This window comes from Telopea speciosissima, chromosome 5 (genome assembly GCF_018873765.1).
Source record: "Telopea speciosissima isolate NSW1024214 ecotype Mountain lineage chromosome 5, Tspe_v1, whole genome shotgun sequence".
NCBI lineage: Eukaryota > Viridiplantae > Streptophyta > Magnoliopsida > Proteales > Proteaceae > Telopea > Telopea speciosissima.
Genome location: NC_057920.1, coordinates 63,097,681 through 63,125,597, shown reverse-complemented (window position 1 = coordinate 63,125,597; position 27,917 = coordinate 63,097,681). Strand labels below are relative to the sequence as shown.

Sequence of the window (27,917 nt, the reverse complement as noted above, 5' to 3'; positions counted from 1 at the left end):
GCCATGTGGCAAATTATTTAGAACTAAAATTTTATGACTAAAATAGATCTTAAGGTCTTCTGCTCACATATCAAGTTTCAGTCCAATCTAATTGAATTACGTGTTAAAATAAAGCATGAAATCTGAAGTTTGAAGTTTAATTAATTTAAATTATTTTATAAATATCCAACAATCGGAATTATCACATCACTTTTTCACATGTTGAAAAAGTATCCAATCATCATTTTTCTTTCATAGACTGCGAAGCACACAAACATTTACCATTCTAAATTTAATAGTTGGCACTTGGCCGCCATGTTAGCAAGTTGCCATCATGCTGATCTCGTTCAAACCCCACGTAAATTGTATGACAACTATTCACCGTTGGATTGGAATTCATAGTCAATGGTTTTTGCATCGAGTGTATCGATCCTGATTGCATTTAAACATGAAATCAACTGCGCCACCACCACATCCTCTCGCATCAACGGTTCCCGGCGGCCGAACCAGAAAAAAAAAATGCAGACCCTTCAATCGTCCCCAGCTGGTGCAGCCCTTCGCGTCTCCTCCTTAGAACCCCTCCGTAAACAATCCCCTCAGCTCTCTACCTCAGGCAGAGCTGGTTCCAAGAAGCAGAAACAAACATGGATGAAACCCATCTCTGCTTCAGCTCCAAAGGCTTCCTCTGTTGCAAAGAGAGAAACGGACCCGAAGAAGAGAGTGGTCATCACGGGTATGGGAGTTGCCTCTGTTTTCGGAAACAACGTTGATGTCTTCTATGATCGCCTTCTCGCTGGTGAGAGTGGCATTGATCTTATCGATCGGTTTGATGCCTCAAAGTTCCCCACTCGATTTGGTGGCCAGATTCGTGGGTTTAGCTCTGAAGGTTACATTGATGGTAAGAACGATCGTCGACTTGATGATTATCTTAGGTACTGTATTGTTGCTGGCAAGAAAGCCCTTGAGAATGCTGCCCTCGGCCGTGAGGGACTCTCTAAGAAGGTATGAGCTTCCCCGAGTTTGTTATGCTTATTACTTGTTTGGTTTCAAGTTTCAACATCATGCGATTTCCTCAATTGGCATGTACTGCAAGAGCGGTAGAGGAATTGATTTGTATTGGATCCAAGAATGTGTTATTATGATTGTGCATTTGAGTATGAAACTATGAATCATGTTTTGAATTGGCGGGCTTCCAGCTCTCAATTTATGTGTGAATCACGATACTTGTAGCTCTCTCAATTTCTATGTGATTCATAGTACTAACTGCTTGATTTTTGCAAAATAGCGAGTGATTTAGATCTGGTTTTCTTTTGGGCAATCTATACATATGTATAAATTGTTGAATGTCAAGATTTATACACATGCTTCCGAATATGGACTTAAGTACCATAGCATCTTTACCGTTGGTTTTGAAAATTTAAAACCTTTTTTGCTCTATTGCCATGTGAATACACTAATTATGTTGGGCAAACTAAGACTACGTCCACTATTGCAGTTGCTTTGACAATTAGTCGTTTCATGTAAGAGCTACAAAAGCCATGACTCTGACTAGGCTGGTTATAGATACTACAACTGAAACCCCCAATCAGTTTGAACAATTTCCCAAATTCAAAAAAGAGCCTTAGGGCACAATGACAATGGAATTCCATACTTCTGCTGGTATGCTTCTAGGTGTTACACAGAAGCCTAGGCAAGTCCGCCATTCAGTATTCTAGCAGATCACCAAATCTGTGAACAAACAGAATTTGTTTAGGCCACCAACCAGTGTCATTGATCTGTCTGTACAGCAGTTCTTGAGTTGCTGAAGAAGTCGTTTCTTTAATAGAAATCTAATGGAACAGAATTAGGGATTAGTTTTCATGGTTCTTCTTTTTTTTTTTTTTATATATAATACTTCTAGTAGGCTTTAGAGGTTGGAAATTAAAATTATTCTTTCTTGATGTGTTATCAATTTTAGCAATTTTTTAAAGTAGTCTGTAAACTGAATTAGGTTCATTATTTCAAATATAGTAGCATTCTTGTGTTTTGAATTTTTACAGATAAAATGAAAGTTTTCTAAACATCACATTGCTAGTGATATTTAGTACTTCACAACCTGCGATGTGATGGGACATGGTGGGTTCTTGTGATAAAGGACCCAGCACCTCTCTCACTGGTAAAGTGTCCGTTGAAAATGAGTGAGAAGAGTGGTTCACAGTTCAACCCAAAGTTTCATAAGATAAAGAAATTGCCCCAAGTGGGCAAGAAGTATAAAAACACAAAACAACACCTCTTGTAATTTTGAATGACTTTCTCTGATCATTTTCGGATGAAATTTTACCAATGATCTCGGCATGGGGTCCTCTATCACATTACCCCACCCATATCTTGCCATGTGGCTGGACGTGAGTGTCATTAGTTTTTCCAAGGTGAAAAGTTTTAATTTCTATAAAACATGTCATCCATACTGGGTTTTAAGAGATATGCCTTTCTCTCTTTTCTGATCCTCCACTGAACTACCTATCTTTTCTCACTATTGTTCTCATTTTATTCTGTTTGCAGATTGACATGGAACGAGCCGGTGTGCTTGTAGGATCAGGCATGGGTGGTCTATCAATATTTTCTGATAGTGTTCAAAATCTCATAGAGAAAGGTTACAGGAAAATATCTCCATTTTTCATTCCATATACTATAACAAACATGGGCTCAGCCTTGCTTGCAATTGACCTTGGTTTAATGGGTCCAAACTATTCGATTTCAACTGCCTGTGCTACCTCCAATTATTGCTTCAATGCTGCTGCCAACCATATCCGACGGGGTGAAGCTGATTTGATGCTGGTTGGAGGAGCTGAAGCTCCAATGGTGCCCATTGGCCTGGGGGGTTTTGTTGCATGTAGAGCTTTGTCACAGAGAAATGATGACCCAAAAACTGCTTCAAGGCCATGGGATAAAGATCGAGATGGTTTTGTGATGGGTGAAGGTGCTGGAGTGTTGGTATGTTTTTCAGGCTTTTCCATATATTGAACTGTTATTTTATGATCTGTTTTTCACTTTTTCGGTTGGTTCATGTTCATCATAGTGCATGTGTTGTTTCCATTAATAATGGATGTACAGAGGGATGAGCATTTATTTGAAGATTTCCTAATAGAAAGCATTTCCCCTTATTGAGTCACTTTTAAGGCTGGCCAGCTAGACTGTAGGCTAGTTCCATCTTCATACTGAGTTCTGTTATGGTCACATGGTTTTAGCATTTAGGCTTGATGTCATTCTTTTTCTGGTGGAGAAATGAAGTCGCCTAATTACTAGGAATGATTACATGTTCACTGCATTGATTGCAGAGTTCCTGAGGACCAAAACTGCCTTTCTAGAAATTTTATTTTGCAGCTTTTTCTTGGATGGTATATGATGTTAGTTTTTTCACCTTTTGGTTCTGATTTACCTCCTCTGAAAATTAGTAAAAGCATTGGTTCGATCTAATTCATTATTGTTAAAAGAAACACTGCAGATTATATTTTTCTTTTTTTTCTAATATTTAATATAATGCCTTGCCTAAGTTCTTTTTGACACAATGTTACCTTTTATGCAATAAGGTATCCCTTATATTTTCATAAATATGCAATCTTGTTGCTTTTAAATGTTTTGTGATTGTCTTGATAGGTAATGGAGAGCTTAGAACATGCAATGAAACGTGATGCACCAATCATTGCTGAGTACTTGGGAGGTGCAGTTAATTGTGATGCTTATCATATGACTGACCCCCGAGCTGATGGACTTGGTGTTTCATCTTGCATTAAGGCATGCCTCGAGGATGCTGGCGTGTCACCAGAGGAGGTATATTCTTTTGTTGGCTTTGTTACTGTTGACAATCAGGGTATATCATGTTTTGAGCTTCTTTTCATGTTTATTTTCTTGTTTTCCTTAAAAATGTACTTGTGCTTACATTTGGATATATTTGAGGTTCTCAAATTCATAGATCCTTTTCGTTATTACTTTTACCCCTAATATACAATTGGAGCTGCAATATAGAAGAGTCAGTCTTAATAATAAATGCCCAGAACTTTCTCCCTTTGGTTTGGTAGGAAGAATATTAATAAACGCAAGAACAAGTTAAGAGATCTGATGCCTTGGAGTATGCGAGAGCACCCATTGAAATACAAGGTTCAAGCAGCCAGACAACATTGTACAGAAAATCCCTTCAAAGACATCTCCCTATTAGACCTTCTTAGTCATAACTTTATCTCATTCCGTTTTAACTTAGACCTTCTTAGCAATAACTTTATCTCATTCCGTTTTAACTTAGACCTTCTTAGCAATAACTTTATCTCATTCCGTTTTAACTCTGAATTCAATACTGTCTTAATTCATTGGAGCAAAAATCTTCCAGAGAACAAGAATCAAGTGAAAACCTAGACTCTTCCTTTTTTTTCATAAGCAATAGCTGTTTCACTGCATTTTCACTCAGCGTGATTCCATAGCTGTAGATCAATTGGGTGAACAAGTTCAACATCTGTCGAATCACGTTCAGGTTTTTTAACTACTAGTTAGACCAATATGACCTGTCAACCAGGGTATTGAGATGAATAATAGCTATATCCTTTACACTTCAAGCACATGAAATCTGATACCATTGGAAATCAATTCAGTGCTTCCTCGTGCACTTGAAGAAACACCACTTTGAGCTTGCTTGAAAAACTAACTCCATGTTTTCTGTGAGAAAGCTTCAATGAATAGCTTAATCTTTCTTTGAGAAATCATTGCATGGAAGACAGTTACCCACTGATATCTTCATGTCCTCTTCAATCTGGATGGCAATATGGATAGCATTGTCAAAGGAATAAATCTATGAACAGGAAAGACCAGCGGAGAATGAAGGTTTTACTCCTTGGTTTTTATGCTAAGAAATGAAAATTTCCTCTTCCTCTCAAACTCAGCTCACATGGATGTACTTGAGGTTCACGGCTTCATGCTTCGTTGCACCAATGCCCCTTGTATGTATCTGGTGCATTTTGTATTCTAATAGTAGAAATATGTCCTTTAAAATATTCTTCTCTTACAACTTACAAACAGCATATAATCTATTTTTCTGATTGGTTCAAGATGTCATTTCCACCACAGTATTTGCTGCACCCGCCATCTTGGCAACTGCATGCCATATAATCCACTCTTTCTGATAGGACTTGCCATTTAAAGAATCTATGGAGAGTCCAAATTGTGTATTCAAAGAAGGAATACTGATAGGCTTCATTTGGGGTTATACTCAGAAGTTCAAGATAAACATCTAGCTTGATAGTGATACTCTTTTCCCTGCCCACTACCTCAAATATGTCCAGAGTGCACATATTGTGCGTGAGGAAGCTCTTTCTTTGAAAGCCTCGAAGTTACCTCATATAGGAATGGCTTTCTACCGCCCAATATAGACTGGTTTAAGAGCGGAAGGTATGGAGATCCTTCCTCCACTAGGGCAGCACTCCTTTAAGTGATAGCAGTGACTGCTAATTTGCTGTCAATTTCCTCATTCTACCTGGTTGCCCTAAGTTATTGCTTAGGGAAATAATAGGTTTACTAGCCACTCTGTCTATAGTTTTGTACAATGTAAGAGATTCATTGCCACTTGGTTGGTGGATGCTTGTCCTGTAACACACAGCTTAATGCTATCAACTTTATTCTCAACAGCACCCATTCTGTACTGACCAACAGTGCCTTGGTACCCTCAATGTCACCAAACAGCTGTGGAGGATTGAAATGCTATGGTAAGACGGGGCTTATTGTGTGAGATTGACATTGAGAAAACCTATGATAATGTGTTTGGACTGTTAGCAAATGAATTTTGGGAGACTTGGAGAACATTGATTTACGGGTGTGTTAGATTTGTGTAGTATTCAGTTATCAAAATTGCTCGTGGTTTTTTTAGGCTAGAAAAGGGACCACACAGGGGGGCCCTTTTACCTCTCGTTTTTTTTCACTGCTAGTTGAGTAGAGTTTGTAGTTAGGCTGTTGAAAGGAATGTCATTCAAGGTTTCCTTGGGGGAAAGATGAAGTAGAGGTGCCATAACTCAGTTTACTTGTGTCACAAGGTTTTCTGTAAGGCTGATGTAACGTTTGTGAGAAAAATGAAAGGTCACGTCAAATGTTTTTAGAACATTACTGGGCTAAAGGTTATTCTGGTAAAGAGTAGGCTGGTAGGGTGTTTACTGGATTAATTTATTTAGTGGAGGATTCTTTATTTAATATAATGAACCTGATAAATGTGTTTGGACTTTTTCGGGCATTCGGGCCTTAAGATGGAGGAAGATCATAGATTTGATAGAGCAGGTAAGACTCTTTATGAAGAAGCTTCTTCAAGATGTTACACTTGAGAGTATTTATGATTTGAAGATGAAGTATTTATGTATGGTACTCTGTTATGTATTTTGGAATGAATCATATCTTCTACCACTTGATTTTGGCTTGGCGATATAGGTAAATGGCTTAGATACTTTCTCTTTTAGTCTTTTGATTCTCTCGCTTTGGTTTAAGATACACAGGCTTCATTTTTCATCTGAATCTGTTCTCAAAACCTTCTAAGCGCCTTTCTTGTTTTTCAGGGACCACTGTTTGTTCCTCATTCCATTAATCTTTAATAGATCTCCAATATATTGATCTTCCAAATCTTTGTATTCCTTCAAATGACTAAATACTTTCAATTCTCGTGCTGTCCTGTTCAAACCATTAAATTCGACGCCAGATAATTTGTAAAATTGGTTCAGTTGAAACCTTTATCTTGCTAACCTTGGAGTTGTCTTAAACTTTATGGAAACCAAAGAATAATTAAAATTTATCCTGTAAGGTTTAGTCTAGTGACTTAAAATCACAAAGTTGTGGGATATGTGTTGTCCTATCATGTTTCTATCAGTTTCAGATATGTGAATCCAAATTGATCAAAATCCAACCATGAATTGATCAAATTCAGTCTATTATAGTCAGATACAATCTGGTTTGGTCTAAGAGATCTGTACCTATTCCAGTCATAAAATCAAGTTATAGCTTCAAAGTTTCTACATGAAGAGAAGAAATGGTTATACTCACTTTTGGAAAAATTTTCATTACATGACCAGTTGTTTGATGAAGGAATTTCTTCTCTATCCAAGTCCCACAATCAATGTTCTGTTTGATAGAAGGATTGGACAGAATTTCATGCATATGATATTTATAGCGTAGTTTAAGCGCTAGGCGACTCAAGGTGTTGGAGGGCATTCCTAAGTGCTTAAGCGATAAGGCGGAGCATAGGCGACCTAAGCGTGCATGAACTGTTTTAATACATGGATACAGTTTCGTTCCCACTTCTCAAAACCAAAGGGACATAAACCATGTGGCAGGTTTCATGGACACAACTGCCCACCCTAAAGTCCCTTTGGTGTACTGTAAATCTGTAATGTAAGGACAAACAAGTTCACCCAGAATATATATAATTGTTTTTGTTAAAACACACACGAATCGTAAGGGTAATGGAGCGGAGGAGACAAGAAGTCACATGACAGGCGGATACATTCTTGAGACTGCCGGTTGGAAAAAGACACTTGGGCACATTTGGATAAGTATCACCCACCAGCTGTACTCTTTTTTTTTTTTTATCTTTTCTTCCTTATCCCTTTGTTTATAATTTTCACCATTATATTAAAGCTAAACAATTTAGGTAAATCAACCAACTGACCAAGGAATCAAGTAGTAGAGAAGGGTTCCGACTTTGGTTCCTTCGTCCCATGATGAAATCGTCTTCTCCCTTTCTTTCTTTCTTTCTTTTGTTTTTTTTGTTTTTCCTCCTGTTTTTTAATACAAAGGCATGATCCCATGCATCATTCTGTATTACACAAACCCAATCAAAACATTAGAAAGGTATGTAATCTTATGTAATAATAAAAAAATGCCAAGACGTTTTATACAATAAGGTGGTGGAACGCCTAGGTCCCAAAAAAAAAAGCGTTCCCTTGGAACTATGATTTATAGAAAGATCAAATTTGAAATTCCTACCTTCCCTTGGAGCTCTGAGTTGTTCATTTGATTATGACTTTCCAATCTTTTAAGTGTCCTGGAATTGTGAATATATTTCAAATTTGTTGCAATGGCCTTCTGACTGTTTAGTTCTAATGCGTTGTTACCCATAAAGGTATGGTATTGTTTATTTATTTATTTATTTACATCTGGAACCTGTCTTATTTCTCGAATTGGCTTTTATAGTCTAGGGGAATTGAGTTCGTCCAAATAAGCAAATCACACTGTATATCCTATATTCAGGTTAATTACATAAATGCACATGCAACTTCCACACTTGCTGGTGACCTGGCTGAGGTGAATGCCATAAAAAAGGTATTCAAGGACACTTCAGAGATCAAAATGAATGCCACCAAGGTAATCTCTCTCTCTCTCTCTTGTATCTTGGAACTATGCTTCCTCTTCAAGGTGTTATTCTTTTGATATTATATTCCTTTTGTATCTTTTTCTCTTTGACTGATGATTCATTCCTTTTGGTCATCAACAGTCTATGATAGGGCATTGCCTTGGTGCTGCTGGAGGCCTGGAAGCCGTTGCTGCAGTAAAAGCCATAACTACTGGATGGCTGCATCCCACAATAAACCAGTTTGTACGTATTATTTATTGAATTTGAAAGCAAAGGATAGAGAACATTACAGTTAAAGAAAGCTGTTGAATATTTTCATTTTAATGTGCTATCAGTTCCTTCTTATGAGCTGGATTTTTGAGTAAGTACTCAAAATCTTCCTTCTATATTTGCAGAATCCAGAACCTTCTGTTGAGTTTGATACAGTTCCAAATGTAAAGAAGCAACATGAAGTAAATGTTGGTGAGTTACTGGAACTTGCCTTTTAACATTTGGTTTGAAGCAGAATCATAAGCTGAAAGTGAACCTTTTCTTTTGAATCATAAGAAAATACTTATTTTATTTTTTCACTTCTAATTGCAGCCATTTCAAATTCTTTCGGCTTTGGAGGACACAACTCTGTTGTGGCTTTTTCCGCATTCAGGCCTTGACCAGTCCATGTTTAGAAATTTTTCAAAGGATAATCTTTCTCACTTCTAATTCCTTTATTGGATTCTTAGATGTTATTTTTCTTCATTGCTTGTTTCTGTATTCCTACACAATGTTATTTGAGTAGGGTTTCTTTTCTTACAATGCAGTTCTATAAGTCTGTAATGGAACTCTGACTCTAGAACCTGCTTGCCATTTTTGTATTAGAACTTCTGAGGGATTTAAGAGATCTCTCCACATATTGGAATTTTTCCCTGTATTTTCAGGTGTCCATTTGTCTTTTTTTCCCATTTTGCAAAATTTTCTATTCCCTAGAGGATTTTTATAGCTATATTTTGCCATGTAACTGAAGTACTGAACCATAGGAAACTGATTCTTAACATGTGAGTCAGAAACAACGGCTCCCCCCCCCCCCAAATCCCCACACAAAATTTGAGCCCCACCTGATCTGCGATGTGGCAAATAAAAGACTTTACAAAGCTTTCCTATCTGGGCTGTGCAGGATAGGATAAAGGAAATTTTAGTAGTTAATTATTTATATCTAGACCAATAGTCCAGGAGAGCAATCACAAACTATTGCAGCATCATCTCTTCATCTCATCTTAAATGAAGAATTGGGTGTTCTAACCATCAAATTTACAAGTAATTCCAAAAATAGGGTACATCTATTCTTGCCATTTTCTCCTTGTTCTTCAGTAGCCTTTATTCTTTGTCAATTTCGAAGAATTCTGGAATTTGGTAAACATTGTAATGGATTGAGAATAAACACATAACTAGAAGATGAAAAAGATACACATAAAGTAGACCGCTAAGTTACATCTGATGGCCATAGCAAATGGTCTATAAATGCATTTTTCTAGGCGGATCCGTCCCCAATCAGACTCCTCAACTTCCACCTGCCCCTACTGTCGTGTGTACCCCCACACACAAGCAAGGCAGAATGTACCGCCTTACCCTTGTCCGAGCGTTTTGCCCAAACAGGGGTAAGGCAGTACTTTTCCCTGCGTTTGTGTCTGGGGGTGCACGGCAATACTGGGCAGGCGAAAGTAGAGGAGTCAGATCCGTCCCACTATGCTAGAAGAATAATTTTTCGGGCAATTACTATCACTCATCTTATATTTAAAGTCACCTACGCTGAACTTCTTTGATTCTCCCAGAAAAGCAAAGTTCCACCTCTCCTTCTCACTAAATGTTTTTAAATGCCCAAATTACCCCTATCCAGGTAACCCATCACTCCTAATAGGCTGCCCCACTTTACCCCCCTCCCAACCCGCCTCCACCCCCACCTTCTTCCCCTACCGCAACCCCCTCTCTGCAAAACACCTCCACAACCCCCACCCCCACCTCCACCTCCACCTGCCTCTGCACAACCCACTGCCCACCCCCTTCAATTTTGTTCAAGACCAGATTCACCAGGGAGGAAACTCGGAGTAAAAAATATAGCCAATTCTATAGAGTTAAATATGCCAACACCCTCCCGAATCACATTAAAAGGAAGGGGGTTAGAAAAGAAAAACTACAGAGATGAGTATGAGATGCATGGATTGAGTGTCGACTGGTGAGGTGGTTGATCATTCAGTCAATCAGTCCAGCTGGTCAATTGTTCTCTTCAGCAAAGAAGACTTTCTCAATCTATGAAGCTTGGAAGCTAGTTGATGTAATCTCGCTTTCAACAGAGCAGGGGATTTATCCAACCCATCACAAACATGCAATCAAATGAAGAAAACAAAACCAACCCAGTTCAGCAAATAAAAAATTGTGTAATGGGTACCAAACACATTGGAAGAAAGAGATTTAAACCATTAAAAAAACGAAGGAGAAATCAGGGAAGCAATTCAGACCTTGCTCTCAGTGTGACGAAGTATCTTACTTTCATTACGGCAATCCAGTCATTCATAGCTTCAAAAGGAGTAATCCATCAATACTCATGTCCTCATACATCTGAACAGAATAGAAGAGCAGAGCACAAGCATCGCCACATTGTGGAGACAGGCTTATCCCTAATGGCAAGGGCTTCTGTACCCTTATAGTTTTGGCCAGCAGCGTTTGAAACAGCTGCTTACTTGATAAACCGGCTACCAACACCAGTGTTACAAAATCGGTGTCAATTCAAGGTGTTATTTGGTTGTGATCCAGATTACAAGCTCCTTCGCACGTTTGGCTGTACATGTTACCCCTGGTTAAGACCCTATAACAAAAACAAGCTACAATACTGATTGACTCAGTGCATATTCCTTGGATACAGCAGTCATCATAAGGGCTACAAGTGCTTTGACCCTTCAGTAGGACGCACCTATATTTCAAGGCATGTAACGTTTGATGAATGCCTATTTCCTAATGCCGACAAACCAGTTCCCAACCAACACCGTGCCACCTCACATATTTCAGCCCCGTTATTGTCACTAGTGACAGTATCCTAACCCATGCCAATAACTCATCACCCACTCCAATACCCAACACCGATCAAGGTCAAGATCCCACCACTTCATTACCTCAACCTTCACATTCAAATAGTCCATAAGACTAACTTGCACCTGCTCACCAATTAACCCAAAACCCACCAAGCCCAAATAGCGCCACACCTACCCAAAGCACTCCTTCCCCTAGTCCGTCCAATACCAGTACACCCGAACCAGCCCAACCAGCCGTGGTCCAGCCCCAGCAACATGTCTAGCTCTCATCCCATGGTAACACGGCTTCGGTCTGGTGTTACAAAACCAGTAGAGAAGCGGAACCTCATGGCAACTAAACACCCTATTCCCACAGCCTTAGTGTCGGCATTAGCATCTCCTGATGATGAGCCTACCTCTTACACCATTGCAAGCAAAGATCTAAAATGGAGGAAAGCAATGAGTGAGGAACTAAATGCCTTACTCAAAAATGGAACGTGGCAGTTGGTTCCATTCAAGCCATCGATGAACTTGGTAGGAAATAAATGGGTCTACAGGGTCAGACGAAATTCAGATGGGTCGATCAATCGGTATAAGGCGTGCTTAGTCGCAAAAGGGTTTCACCAAAGAGAGGGCATAGACTACTTTGACACCTTCAGTGCTGTTGTCAAGCCTGCAACTATTAGGACTGTGTTGACTGTTGCAGTTTCCAAAGGATGGGTCTTGTGCCAGTTAGACATTCAAAATGCATTTCTCAATGGTGCATTGGAAGAGGAAGTGTTCATGACCCAACCATAGGGGTTTGTCGATCCAGCTCATCCTACCCACGTTTGCCACCTAAAGTGGGCCCTGTATGGTTTAAAGCAGGCCCCACTTGCTTGGTCACACCGGTTGGGCCAGTTTCTAGTACATCTTGGCTTCAAGCCTTCAGTAGCTGACACAACCCTATTCGTCCGCACTTGGCAGAAGGACATTATATATCTCTTGGTGTATGTCGATGACATAGTAGTAACTGGAACAAGCGCTATCATGGTACAACAGTTAATCAAGACCCTTGGAGAAGAAGTTGCAATTAAGGACTTAGGGTCCTTAAATTATTTTTTAGGGGTTGAGGTACTGTGCACACCGGGAGGTCTACATCTCTCTCAGTCCAAGTACACCTTGGATCTCCTCAAAAAGGCACAAATGGACAGCACAAAACCGATGCCCACTCCAACATCAACTCAGCCTCTTACACCAACCGCTGGATCACCATTTGATGATGCCACATTATACAGGAGCACTGTTGGGCACTCCAGTATTTTAACACTGACAAGACCAGACATAGCATTTGCAGTAAACAAGGTCTGCCAATTCATGCACAGCCCAACCGTTGATCATTGGACTGCAGTGAAGCGCATACTTCGCTACTTGAAAGACACTGTTGGTCTTGGAATTCAAATTAGGCCTTCAACCACCCTCCAATTGGTTGCATTTAGTGATGCTGATTGGGCAGGTAGCCCCCATGATCGACGGTCGACAAGGGGTACTGTGTCTATCTTGGACACAGTTTAATATCGTGGAGCTCCAAGAAGTAACATTCGGTAGCCCGCTCCTCCACGGAGGCCGAATATAAAGCAGTAGCAAATGCAGCGGTAGAATTAATGTGGCTTCAACAGTTGTTACGTGATCTAGGCATCGGCTCCTTCTCACCGTTCCTATACTGGACAATATAGGAGCCACTTACTTAGTAGCCAACCCATTATTTTATGCACGCACAAAACATATTGAAATAGATTATCATTTTGTGCGTGAACAGGTGGCTGCTAATAAGCTCTGTATCCGGTTTTAGCCAAGTCAAGATCAAATAGCTGATGTGCTCACAAAGGGACTACCTGGTCCACGTTTCCGGTTGTTAAGTGACAAGCTCACGGTGTGCACCTGACCGTTTCGCTTGAGGGGGAGTGTAATGGATATGGATATAGATATGGATAACAACAATTCAAATTCGAACTCCAGTTTGAATGAGTCAGTAGACCGTGGGAGATCTCCTAGTTTGGTGGAAGTTATCCAACCGTGAAGCTAAAGAGTTTGATACAACTCAAAGTCTTTTGAATGTACACAACGATTGTAAAATTCAAATTGTTGTTACGTTAAATATATTATAAATATACCTCCCTATCACCAAGATAAGATAGGGAAGAATTTCAGCTCAATTATAACTCTAATTGACAGTAAAGGGATTCTCTTCACTTTGGGAGAAGGGAAACTCAATATATATTTTTTGAGTTATTAGCTCAGACAATATTGTTGAGGGCAGGCCTTGATGCAATGGTAAAGGTTGCTCCATTGTGACCAAGTGATAACGGGTTCGAGTCTAATAGCAGGGGTAAGATTGCGTACATTATGACCCTCCCCAGACCCCGTAGTGTTGGGAGCTTCGTTCACTGGGTACGCCATTAGCTTGTACAATATTGTTCTAAAGACTTCAGAAGACATTATAGCCTCAGAAGTCAAAACAGAGAAATGTTAAGACCACTTAAGCACAAAGCCACACCAACTCTGTAGTCTGTACTACTGCATGAAATCATTCAAAATTTCCAATTTATGTCTAATATCTTCTGATTTAATCGTGATCCATAGTGATGAGATTGTAAAGTTTATTTTGTAAAAATTGTAAAACAAAAAAAAAAAAAAAAAAGGGCAAGAGATCTCTATTTGATCGCATGGTCTATACATAAGCATCTGGGTCAATGGGGGAGCACGCATGGATATCTACCCAGGAGGTAGAGACATCATTTCACAATGCCCTGTGAGAGGGAGTAGAAAACATCACCAAGTAGATATTTTTTTCCCCAAAAAAAAAATATATACAACTTTAGAATCACCATTACAAGAAATAGTTAGGTTGGCTCATGTAGCTATTTCTTTGTGTACGTGTCCACATAGTATTGATAGTAGTAATTTCAGACCGTATAATAGGAGACTTTTGTAAGATGTAAGTAGTTGACTAGAAATGAGAGGCTGAATATGAACTAGGCTATGTTTGGTATTTAGCATCTCATTATACATTTTTGACCTAGAATGCATTCTGAGAATGTATAGCAAACGCAGCCTAAAAGTTCACAACCTTTATTACCTCCATCCCCATCAACCACAGAAAGAACAACAATAGTACACGTTGAACGTGACCTCCTTCTAATTTTCCCCCTACAACCAAGACCCACACACCTGGGTTTAGTCCCACATCGGGTGTGTAAGTGTGGTGTGTGTTGTTTATATCTGCCATTCCACGGTCCTAAAAGTCGGTTAACCTTTTGGGATTGGTGTGTGGTTTGTATGATTACACTTTCATCAAAAAACAAAAAAACAAAAAACTTCCTGTTTCTCGTTCTTTTCTATTTTTTTTTTATATAAATTTATATTTTAAGGTAAAAAGGCTTTTGCGTGACCCAAGTAGGAAGGGCTCCTTGTGTGGCCCTTTCCTATTGTGTTATGTGTTATGTGGACAGATGATATGGTTATTCCGATTGTTGGATAGAGAGAAGTCTGGATTACCCATATGTCAAATTTTAAAGTTTAATTCGATTAAATACCCTATTTATTGGTGTGCATTGCCATGTATGTCCATGCATGCCTACTATCACTTTGGCCATTACTATACTCTTTCCCAACACTAGAGTTTTTCAAAGCTCTATTTTGCCACTTTGAAGTTGAAATTTTCTATGTGGACAATTAGACCCCATAATTTGGGTTCCTAAATTGGCATGTGGTGAATATTTTGGTCATATAGGTAATCTTTCATAGACAGGCCATGCTAGAACCAAGAGTTTTTTAATAGATCGTCAAATTTTTATATTTCCGCATGACCAATTCTAGTTGGTTAGCTTAACAGGATTCTGAAGTATCAGCATGGAATGTCCTGTAAAACCTAAAACGATGCAGAGAAGAATGGGAATCACAAATACAATCACACAATGCGCACAAGGATTTACGTGGTTCGGCAAAATTGCCTACGTCCACGGTGACATGAGATCTGTTTCACTATCAATGGAGAATAGAGTTACTGTTAGGAATTTGGATCTCATTCTCAAAAGCTAGCCGTTAAGGAGAGGGTGCCAAAGTACCTATTAACCCACCCACATCCCCTTTTATATCCGATGTGGGACTATTCTTTTTTGCCTTATGCGTGGATATCCAACAATCTCCCCATCCACGCGGATGGCAAACGTGGAGCCTGAAATCCCAATCTCCCCCTCCACGCGGGAGCTGACGTGGAGCTTGAGATTAAACCCCAAGAATCCTCGGCCAAACGGGAATTTTCACGCCCCGGCTCTGATATCACTTGTTAGGAACTTGGGTCTCATCCTCAAAAGCTAGCCGTTAAGGAGGGTGCCCAAGTACCTATTAACCCACCCACAACCCCTTTTATATTCGATGTGGGACTATTCTTTTTTGCCTTATGCGTGGATATCCCAACAATTACAGTCGCTCGTTCCTCACACCTCTCTCAGATTTGCAAATACAGAGAAAGAACTCTCGCTACAGATTTATAGCGAAACCCTATACAAAAAATTTTTACCGAAATACCCATATAGTCCTTAAAAATTTTCCCCGGGGGTGGCACCGTACCCCGCGATAGTCCAAAACAAGTCCAACGAGTGAATCACGCAACCCCCAGAGGCTCCACATAGCAGTCCATCATCAGAAGTCAAGACACCAAAACTTCAACATGTACTTGTATATAAAACTGTGAAAATTAGAGTCTATCCCACTTTTTAAAAATTATTTCTGATTTCATATGTATAAGGATTTTGATTGACTAATACTAAAGTTTCTCTTGGTTTGGGAACAGTTTTCATACTTGGTCGGGTATGAAATGCGGCCAACACTTTATCTGTCAAATAGCGCATGCATGAGAATTGAATATTCCTATCCAACGACTGAAGTGTTGACCGTGTTTATACACGACTATGTATAAAACCTTTCGACAAAAGTTACTTATGAACAAATTTTCAATTCCAATCTATCAAAGGAAACTAGATTTTCAATTTTACCATTTTAGCCTTCACCTTAGAACTTCAAAAATTTTAACTCTCTCTCTCTCTCTCTCCTTAAATTGATTAGGTGAGGAGTTAACATGTTCTTGGTTTAGGTTGATGAAATAGAGTACATTTTATGAATTTATAAATGACTTAATCTGCTACAGAAAAATTATTAAATCCAACTATCCAACATCCCATTGTCAAACAGACCACCACCCATAAAGTTGGTTTAGATTTATGAGCTCAGTTTCTTACGTTATGAACTTTTGCTGTCAGCCTCATTGGACATCTTATATTCCTTTAATTGGGTTCTTAAATGACTATTGAAACCTAATAGCAACAGCTTTGGTGGCATTGATTAAGCACTAAGACATTAATTGGTTCTAAGAACAGCTTTAGTGGCATTAATTAAGCCCTAAAATTTTTTTTTTTTTTGGGGTAAAGCCCTAGAACTTTGACAGGCTTATCTTATCAAGACATAGACCCTCTATGTTGTTCAATGTGAATCAGAAGAATCTATTCTGTTGAGCCCATACCTTTATGGAAACTGGTGACTTTAAACAAAGAAGTAGAGATTGGAGAATTTGACCCCCAAAAAAGTTTGTTATCCTTGGATGATGCTTTGAAACATGGAATCTTTGAACAATCACCAAGTTCTATAGCTTGGAAACTTAGATAAGGCGATAGACCTAAGGTCCTCTATTCACACGACAAGTTTCAACCTAAAGATAAATATGTTAGTGGTGAAACAAAACATTTAAAAATTCAAGATTACCACACGGGTGCATGGACATGTATGAGAGGGTATGGTGGTTCAATTTGGGTTTGCTGAAATTTTGTAGACAAATAGACCTAAGATCGTCTTCCTATTCAAACTACAAATTTCAAACTAAAGATAATGTGCTAGTGGTGAAACAAAGCATTTAAAGACGACCACAAGGGTGCATGGACATGTATGAAAGGGTGTGGTGATTCAATTTGGGTCTGAAATTTTATGTGTGACCAAAGCACATAAAATATTACAACATGAGGTACCCAACGTTTAAAAACAAACTATATTAAAATACCTCATGTTTGAAATATTATGTTTAGGATTTCTTATTAGTCAGTTTAGTTTAAGACTAGACATATTTTCAATTTTGAACATTGTGAATGTAATGTTTTTTTCATCCCCAAAAGGGAATTGATCAAATATCCTTCCCCAAAGGAACTTCTATATAGCACTTTAGAGGTACTTCTTTTGGTTGTAATTCTTTGTCAGGTTCTTGATGAATAGTCTTGCTTGTGTTGTTAGAGGAGAAAAAGGAGGGTGGGGTTCAACCCTAATAGTTGATGTATCATATGCATGGCATAAAAATTAGGTGCAACCAATCAATATATCATGTCCAGAGTCTTCAGACAGGCCACCAAACTGGCTCCTTAAATTGGATTAGATTTATAAGCTCACTTTCTTACTTCATGACTTTATGAACTATGTTGTCACCTTTTTGCTGTATATATATATAGTTTCTTTCCTTGTGTTAATAAATAAAGAAAGAAATGCTTTCACATGATATGCCCCATCTAACAAAGTCACAATTTATTTCCATGCATCATAATTTCAATGAATGCAAGTGGGTCCATGTGATGGATGATCTCATGCCCATTTCATCCATCAAATTTCATTCAATATAAGCATGGGAAAGGGTTAAAAGGATCCACAAATTATAAAGATGCCATTTGACCATAACAGAATTTAATGACATTTTTTATTTTATTTGCACTTTGAACTAAATTTTAACATAATTTCCTCTTGTATTTAAAGATGAAACCAATATAAGTGTGAGGCACTCTGGACTTAACTCATGTTTGCCAGTATAAGATGCCAATTTGACCATAAAAGAACTTAGTTGCATTTTTTTTTTTTTTTTGGGAGGGGGGGGGGGTGTGGTGGCAAAAATTATTCATCCACACTAGTGCAAAACAGATTGTACAATAGAAATTAGCTACCCCGGAAAACGTATGCTCATCAGGAGGTCTTGGGTTCAAACTTCCTAGTTGTTACCTTTTCCCACTCCCTTCCCCCACGTGCGCGCTTGCGCGAAGAGTAAGGTATTTACCAAAAAAAAAATCCGGACAAGAGGAATCCCAAATCTAGGATAAGAAAGAGACCATTTTGCAATCCCGTTAGTAAGATTTTCAGCTCAACAAATATGTCATGAAGAACAGTGAAGACGTCTGTTGGTAGATGAGTAGAGCCGCTCATAACTTCACAAGTAAGCGAATAAGTGCTTGGGAATCGGAGTATTCACACTGCAAAATCCCAGCAGTTTTAGTCTTATTGAGACAAAGCTTCAAGACTAAAGCCTCACCAACACTATTAGAGAGGAGAGAAAAAGATAATGAGTCGCAATCCATCCAAAGTGATCCATTCTCATTTAACATGAAACAGCTGAGGCCCATAGCACGTGCCTTGGTTGCATTTTTTAAGCTTTAGAACTTTGACAAACTGATATCGTTATCAAGGCTAAAAGAACATCTTGCATATCTTTTCATTATTTTTTGCTAACATATAGCAAAAGTCCAGATCTTCTACAGCGTAGGCTGCCCATCCGGCCATGCTGTGCAGACACAAGGTGGCGTGCATTGACCGCCTTACCTATCCGCGTATCCGCAGATAGCGTCTTATCCGAGCGTCTGCCCGAGGCGAAGGTAAGGCGATTATTGCGCGCGGCTCTGTGTCTGCGCAGCACAGGCAGGATAGAGTAGCACGCCGTAGAAGATCTGTGTTGCCAAAAAATAGACCTTTAAGGATGGGTCACATTAAAGCGCAAGTCTATACTAAAATTATGATGATCTTACTTATCTTTTAATATGTCCAAATCTGGATACCCAAAAAATGATAAAATAAAAAGGATGACAGAATGCTGCCTGGGCCTCTAGAGCATGTGCACACTGGTCAATGGTAGTGTGTGGGTAAGCATCGATCAGGATGAGATTTTTGCTTTTCTATGAGGGCAGGCGATACTTTCTATTGCGGTAGGGCAGTTCTGTGTCTAGGTATAGGAGCTACACTGGCCACGCGATGAGGGAGTAGGTAGCGTTCTTTTTTCCAAATAAAAATCATATATTTGAGTATATTAATGGTTTTTAATTAATTATCAAAAAAATGGTTTTTAATTAATATGAGGGAGAGAGGGTTTCTTATCAAATGGCAAAAGAAGATGACGAAATGGTGTCATACATAAGAGGACAACAAGGTCATTTCATGTGAGCATGAAAGAGATGGACACAAAGTGACAAAGGTGAGTATCGTGCATGCATGACAATTTTGAAAGACAATTCATTTATTTTACAGGACAAAAGTTTTCAGGTATGCCAACTATAGATAACCAATGTCGTAATCTAAACTCTAAAGCACAAGATCAAATATCTCTCTCCCTATTTGATGAAGGATAAAAAATATATACCTTCTCTTTTTGTTTTCCACCCACCAATGAACCCCTTCTTTATTTTATTTATTATTTTAAAGAAATAGTTTTCTACCAGAGAAAGTTGGCGTAGGGCCTACGCCATCACTCTCATGTGTCTCTCTCTCTCCTCCTCAAAATAAGGGGGCAGAAGTGTCTTTTCATATGAAAGGAGAAAAATACATAGGAGTGCTAGTGTAGGTCACATTCCCGAACTGAGTTCTTTTTGCTATTATTTTATTGAAAGAGTATTTCATGTGGGGGAGCACAAGGGCCACTTTTTTTTTGGTAAATGGGAAATTTATTGAGCAAAGGGGTGTGTACAACTAGCAGCTTCAACCCCACAGAGATGCTGAAGCCACTGCATGTAATGTGGCTAGTTTGTCACACACACAATAGACAAGGCCTTCCAAAGCTCTATTTTGCCACTTTGAAGTTGAAATTTGATATGTGGACAATTAGACCCCATAATTTGGGTTCCTAAATTGGCATGTGACGAATATTTGGGTTATACAGGTAATCTTTCATAGACAGGCCATGCTGGAACCAAGAGTTTTTTAATACATCGTCAAATTTTTATATTTCAACCAGATCAATTCTAGTTGGGTAGCTTAACAGGATTTTGAAGTATCAACATGGAATCTACTTGTATATAAAACTGTGAAAATTAGAGTCTATCCCACTTTTTAAAAATTATATCTGATTTCATATGTATAAAGATTTTGATTGACTAATACTAAAGTTTCCTTGGTTTGGGAACAGTTTTCATACTTGGTCGTGTATGAAATGCGGTCAACACTTCATCTGTCAGGTAGCGCATTCATGAGAATTGAATATTCTTATCCAACGACTGAAGTATTGACCATGTTTATACACGACTATGTATAAAACCTTTCGATAAAAATTATTGGGAAAAGTTTTCATACACGGTCGGGTAAACTGTGTATTTAAGAACAAATTTTCAATTCTAATCTATCAAAGGAAACTAGATTTTCAATTTTACCTTTTTAGCCTTCACCTTAGAACTTCAAGAATTTTATTTTTTCCTTATTCTCTCTCTCTCTCCTTAAATTGATTAGGTGAGAAGTTTAAATGTGGTTGGTTTAGGTTGATGAAATAGAGTACATTTTATGAATTTATAAATGACAGGGAAAATATTAAATCCAACTATCCAACATCCAATTGTCAAACAGACCACCACCCATAAAGTTGGTTTAGATTTATGAGCTCAGTTTCTTACATTTTGAACTTTTGCTGTCAGCCTCATTGGACATCTTATAGTCCTTTAATTGGGTTCTTAAATGACTATTGAAACTTAATAGCAACAGCTATGGTGGCATTGATTAAGCACTAAGACATTAATTGGTTCTAAGAACAGCTTTAGTGGCATTAATTAAGCTAAGCCCTAAAACCTTTTTTTTGGTTTGGGTAAACCCTAGAACTTTGACAGGCTTATCTTATCAAGACATAGACCTTCTATGTTGCTTAATGTGAAGCAGAAGAATCTATTCTGGACTCGGTGAGAGGGTATGGTGATTCAATTTAGGTTTATTGCTGAAATTTTGCAGACAAATAGACCTAAGGTCATCCCCTATTCAAACTAAAGATAATGTGCTAGTGGTGAAACAAAGCATTTAATTAAAGACTACCACGAGGGTGCATAGACATGTCTAAGAGGGTGTGGTGATTCAATTTGGGTCTGAAATTTTTTGTGTGGCCAAAGCACATCATTCGCTAATTACCAAACAATAGATTTTGGGACATCATTCTTCTACGTCACAGAACAAGGTGCACCCATCCTAAAGATTCCACGTTCAGATTGCCAATCAAAAAAATGTCTTATTAGTCAGTTTTGTTTAAGACTAGAAATATTTTCAACTTTGAACAGAGTTGGAAAACCAGGCATTCTGACTCGACTCGTCTTTTAGAAAAACTTGGTGACATGGCCTTGTCAAACCCGGTCAAGGTGAATCACGTTTTTATTTTTTTTAATACAATAAATATGTATAATAAATTGGTAAAAAAAATCAGAAAAATACAGAAAAAAATATGGGAAAAACCAAATAAAATAAGAAATCACATATCAATGCATTTTGAGTTTATACCATTGAACAAGAGAAGGGAGTCGAAGAGTTGAGGGTTTCTTACTGTTTTAGAATATAGATTTACTATTTTACTCAACTTAGATTCTAAGTGAACCGACTTTATGGTTTTTAAAAAAATTACTATACTCATTGAATTTGTCATGACTCGGATAAACATACTGAGTCTTATTTGGCTTGGACGATTTATGATCTAGTCTCGTCATTTCTTACCTTGACCTAGTCTACACGACTCTTGATTAGGTTTTCTCAAATTTTGACTCGACTCGGGCAACTTGCCCCAAGCAAAACCTAATTTTTCAACTATGCTTTGAACATTGTAAATGTAGTGATTTTTTCATCCCCAAAAGGGAATATCCTTCCCATTTCATCCATCAATTTCGTTCAAATATGAGCATGGGAAGGGGTTAAAAGGCTTCACAAATTATAAATATGTCATTTGACCATAAAAGAATATATTGGCATTTTTTCTTTTATTGGCACTTTAAACTTAATTTTAACATAATTTCCTTATGTGTTTAAAGATGAAATTTAACCAATAAGATAAGTGTGAGGCACTCTATCACATGGACTTACTCATGTTTGCCAGTATTATAATTTTATGACAAATGACATTTTAGAAACCATTGTGACATGAATCATGGCCAATATATGTATAGTAATGTGGATCTCTTTCCCTCTTATGAAATGACATATTTGTCTCTTATTATGGGAGGAGAAAGATTGACAAAGGAAGACACTAAGGTATGCTACGCAGCTGGACAGGAAACTCAATTCCTTAAAGTAAATTTAGATTCTTAAATTTGATATATGTTTAATCCAAACACATCATACACTTTCTATCCAACAATCTTAATTATCATAGCATCATTCCACATGGCATAATAAAGAAAGTGGCTGTCAATAAATTCTTCCTACATATATGAGAGAGAGAGAGAGAGATTGGACTAGCATAACAATTTTTTATTATTTTTTTTTTTTGGGTGCGAACCTGCCCATGGACAAAATTTATTCATCCACATTGGTGCAAAACGGATTGTACAATAAAAATTAGATACCCTGGAAAGCCCACGCTCACCAAGAGCTCTCGAGTTCAAGCCTCCTAGTTGTTACCTGAATCGTTATCCTCTTCAATTCGCTGTCCCCTCTAATTCCTCTTATTCCTCACATAAGAGCGGAAAGAACCACCCTATCCCCTACTCAAAAACACTGCCCAAGGTAGGGTCCACTCCCCTTATTAGAGGAATTGAAGGTGCCCCCGAATTAGTCCTTGAGAGTTGGAGTAGTCACACTACAAATCCCAGCAGCCTTAACCTTATTGAGACCAAGCTTCAAGGCTAAAGCCTCACCAACACCAACAATAATAGAGAGAAGGGAAAAAGATGATCAATCACAATCCATCCAAACGATCCATTCTCATTTAACATGAAGCAGCCGAGGGCCCATAGCACGTGCTTTGGTTGCATTTTTAAAGTTTTAGAACTTTTAAGAACTAATATCGTTATCAAGAGTTCAAGACTATCTCACATAAAAGCGCAAGTTTATGCTAAAATTATGATGGTTTTACTTACATTTTAATATGTCCAAATCTGGATACCCAAGAAATGATAAAATAAAAAGGGTGACAGAACGTTGCCTGGGCCTCTAGAGCATGTGCGCGCTGAGCAATGGTAGCGTGTGGGCAAGCATTGATCTGGGTGAGATTTTTGCCTTTCTATGAGGACGGGGTGATACTTTCTATGGGGGTAGGGTGGTTCTATGTCTAGGTACAGGAGTTACACTGGCCACGCGACGAGGTAATAGGTAGCGTTCTTTTTCTCAAATAAGAATCGTATAATTGAGTATATTAATGGTTTTTAATTAATTATCAAAAAAATGATTTTTAATTAATATCACCCAGAGAGGGTTTCTTAGCAAACGGCAAAAGAAGATGACCAAATGGTATCATACATAAGAGGACAACAAGGTCATTTCATGTGAGCATGAGAGAGATGGACACAAAGGTGAGTATTGTGCATGCATGACAATTTTGAAAGACGATTCATTTATTTTACAGGAGAAAAGTTTTCTGGTATGCCAACTATAGATAACTGATGTCATAGTCTAAACTCTAAAGCACCAGATCAAATATCTCTCTCCCTATTTGATGAAGGATTGAAAATACCTTATCTTTTTTATTTCCACCTATCAATAAACCCCTTCTTTATTTTATATATTATTTTAAGGAAACAGTTTTCTACCGGAGAATGTTGGTGTAGGGCCTACACCATCACTCCCATGTCTCTATCTCTCTCCTCCTCAAAACAAGGGGGCAGAAGTGTCTTTTCATATGGAAGGAGAGAAATAGACTCATGGGAGTGCTAGTGTAGGCCACACTCCCGAACTGAGTTTTTTTGCTATTATTTATTGAGAGAGTCTTTCATACACGCGGCAGCCAATGAGAGCACACGTTGGCATCTGGAGGGGAAATTTCTATCTTTTATGGGTTGCGGGGCGGTAATTTCAGGATCCGGCTCCTCTCCAAGGAGCTCAGCCCAGGGCATGCCTAAGGGGCATACAAGGGTTGGGTTGTGCCGCACACATCTCAATACATGCCTAGGGATGTGTGTGGCACATCCCAACGGTTGGATGCTCCCTGAGCGTGTTGGGCTTCCTGGAGAGGAGCTCAATCCGTAAGTTCATCCCACATTGTGTCTGGGTGTGGCCTACGCGGCCTACCCCACCCCCCAAAAAAAATTTTTCCTATTTTATTTGTTTTAATTATGGAAAACAGAACTCTGTTCCAGAGTGTGGCCTACGCCAGCACTCCCATGAGTCTATTCTCCCCTCCCCATATGAAAAGACAGCTCTGTCCCCTTTTTAATGGAGGAGAGAGATAGACACGTGGGAGTGCTGGCATAGGCTACACTCTATATTCCGCGTACCCCCCCTAAGCGGCTCAATATTCCACGTACCATCCTTCAATATTCCACACACCACCCCTGCTTTACACCCCAAATGCCAGATAGGTCCAATCCGTTAAATACCACCGTTAGATGCCAAAATTTTGACCATTTTACCCTTTGCTCCATTTTCTTAAATCTGAAAAGACTTAATTACCCTCACTTATTTGTTGTCCTAAACTATTTGAAAATGACCATTTTACCCTTTGTTTTATTTTTATAAATGAAAAGACGTAATGGCCCTCATTTATGTATTACCCTAACCTAATTTGAAAAGACTATTTTACCCCTAAATACTTGTTCCTAAAAACCCCAAAATGCCCTCATCTTCCCCAAATCATCTTCTTTTACATACCCACCACCACTGCCCCCCACCATTGGCTTTGGGTTCTAAGACAAATGCCAAATTGTTGTAATAACAAAATTTGGTATTCAGAGATTCACAACGAGGACATTTCTGTGGCTGCTGTGGTGGTTGTTGTTGATGATTTTCACCTGTTGATGGCTTCACCCTCCATTAATCTTGCTGTTGCAGACGACCCATTTGCTCAACTCTCCCTCTTCCTCCACCCTCCTGCTGCATCTCTCTATATATTTCTTGATTTCTTGATTTCTTCTTCTTCTTCTTCTCTTTCTCTCTCTGTTTGTGCTCTTCTAATACACTAATATATCAGAGGCAACAAAACAAATAGGTATGGTGCATCCAGATTTTGATTTTGGTGACACGGGTTTTCTGGGGGAGGTGCCTTGGCGGTATCAGAATTAGAGAGAAGGAGAGTAAACCACTAACGTCAACGTGTCTACCTTCTATTCTCTAGTCTTAAAGAATCTATGGAAAGAAGAAAACAACAGCGAGATCGTTAGCGTTACCTGAGTACAGATTCCTCAACACCTTCCCTTACCCTCATAGTCCTTATCCTTCACTTCCTCCCACGAGTAACAAAAGCGGGGGGCCAAGTAATAAAGAAGCAAGATATCTATACCATCCAACAAAATCTTCAAGGATCTTTCTCTCTTTGCGATAGAAGAAGATCTCTTCTCTTGAACCCAAAGAGAGAGCAAACACAGAAATGGAATAAATTACTCTTCCTGCAAGGCTGCTGAAAGTAGGTAATATCTCTGTGGGATGAGAGAGAAAGGGAAACGTCCAAATCCGTGAGGGAGAGATTACAGAAAAACGAGTTCAGTAGAAGTACAATCTGGGTTCCTTAGCGTCTGAGTAATCGTAGTCACCTAGAAGAAAAAGGAAAAGGAAGGAAGACAGAAACCCATTTCATTCCATAGATCAAAAAACCCAACCCAACTCATACAACAAAACAAACACATATATAGGACAAAGACAGCGGAGACTGGAATGGGAAAAAAAAAAAACTCAAAAAGGGTTCCCTTCAGTTCACGACGACGATTATCGATTGTCGATTGTCGAGTTGGGAGGCAGTGGTGGTGGTGGGTATGTAAAAGAAGATGATGATTTGGGAAAGATGAGGGCATTTTGGGGGTTTTTAGGAACAAGTATTTAGGGGTAAAATAGTCTTTTCAAATTAAGTTAGGGTAATACATAAATGAAGGCAATTATGTTTTTTCATTTATAAAAATAAAACAAAGGGTAAAATGGTCATTTTCAATTAGTTTAGGACAACAAATAAGTGAGGGTAATTAAGTCTTTTCAAATTTAAGAAAATGGAGCAAAGGGTAAAATGGTCAAAATTTTGGTATCTAATGGTGGTATTTAAAGGCTTGGACCTATCTGGCATTTGGGGTGTAAATCAAGGATGGTACGTGGAATATTGAGCCGCTTAGGGGGTACGAGAAATATTGGATACATTATAGGGAGGTACGTGTACTTTACCCTTTAATTATTTAAACAACCATACATGTAAGCCACATGTGATATACCTATTGGGTGTCAACGACAAATATGTGTCTCACGCACTGTTAGCAAAAACGCGTTCGTTTTAAACACGTTTTTGTTTTTTATAATTTTTAAACACGTTTTTCCGTATGCTTTCCAAACATACGGTAAAAAACGGCAAACGACAAGCATTTCTGTTTTAACCACGTTTAAAACACGTTCTCGTTTTTTTGGCATTTTTTAAGACCTTGGACTTAACTGATCATATTTCTCTCTCCCGAATTCTGATGAGCTTGATTCTGTCACCGATGTAAAGATGACTCGAAGGGTAACATTTTTCATGATATCACCTTCAACTCAAAGTCAATACATTGATACCGGAAATAAAAGCATGTATTTCAAATAAAAATTTCTCAATTTATATGAGAATAGTAACATTTTCTTGATTTTGTTTTTCTAAAATATAAACGTTTAAAATTCGTACTGTTCGTTTTTCATTTTTATCGTATTCTATTATTTTACCATTTTATTTGACCGTTCATTTGTAATTTTTTATCATTTAAAACCCATAGCGTAAAACTCCGTTTTATTAGGATCTTTATCACCTCCAGTTTGCTGACCGGTCCAGTTCCCCAGTTCCTCTAACAAAGGGGGGTTGAAATGACCTCTCTACCCATGCCCAAACACCCTGCCCGGATGGGGTCCACCATCCCCCTATTAGAAGAACTGGGGAACTGGGCTGATCAACAAACTGGAGGTGATAATTTTCCGTTTTATTACCTGCCCGTTACTCTCTCACTCTCACGTAGCCTTAAATCTTTTTTTCTTGGTAAAAGCGAGCAGCTCAGCAGTTGCTCGAATGCCCCAGAATTTTTTGTTTTTGATGATAAAAGAAAAGAATGCCCCAGATTTTGGATGTGAAGTAGCCAAGCACCGCAACCCTTAATGAACGTCGTACACTCGATCAATTAATGACCGTCGGATTAGAAATGTAGACATTGTAGTCTATTTATTATCATATGATTGAACACACCCACCAACTAATTCTTGCTCAACTCCCATAACTGCTCAATAATTAATCACCGTCAGATTAGAATCCATCAGTCACCATCTTCGCATCGTCTCTATCGCCATCGAACCTCAACCCAACATTTAAACTAAAACCTTAGAGCAAGAAT

The 27,917-nt window shown here is 38.6% G+C and overlaps 1 protein-coding gene across 1 annotated transcript; it reads left to right on the top strand.

Moving 5' to 3' along the window:
- Nucleotides 1-434: 434 nt before the first annotated feature.
- On the top strand, nucleotides 435-9,243 carry LOC122661244 (3-oxoacyl-[acyl-carrier-protein] synthase I, chloroplastic-like). The gene is made up of 7 exons (XM_043856588.1): nucleotides 435-981; nucleotides 2,521-2,952; nucleotides 3,616-3,789; nucleotides 8,230-8,343; nucleotides 8,474-8,575; nucleotides 8,728-8,794; nucleotides 8,915-9,243. Exons 1-7 carry the CDS (start codon nucleotides 499-501, stop codon nucleotides 8,980-8,982), a joined length of 1,440 nt encoding a protein of 479 aa, XP_043712523.1. The 5' UTR covers nucleotides 435-498; the 3' UTR covers nucleotides 8,983-9,243.
- Nucleotides 9,244-27,917: the final 18,674 nt, after the last annotated feature.

What these genes read in the sequence shown, in the direction of transcription:
- LOC122661244 (XM_043856588.1), top strand. Translation starts at nt 499, where the DNA reads ATGCAGACCCTTCAATCGTCCCCAGCTGGTGCAGCCCTTCGCGTCTCC. An exon ending in GTGAAGGTGCTGGAGTGTTG is followed by an intron (nt 2,953 to 3,615) that starts GTATGTTTTTCA and finishes TTGTCTTGATAG; the next exon opens with GTAATGGAGAGCTTAGAACA. An exon ending in ATCCCACAATAAACCAGTTT is followed by an intron (nt 8,576 to 8,727) that starts GTACGTATTATT and finishes CTATATTTGCAG; the next exon opens with AATCCAGAACCTTCTGTTGA.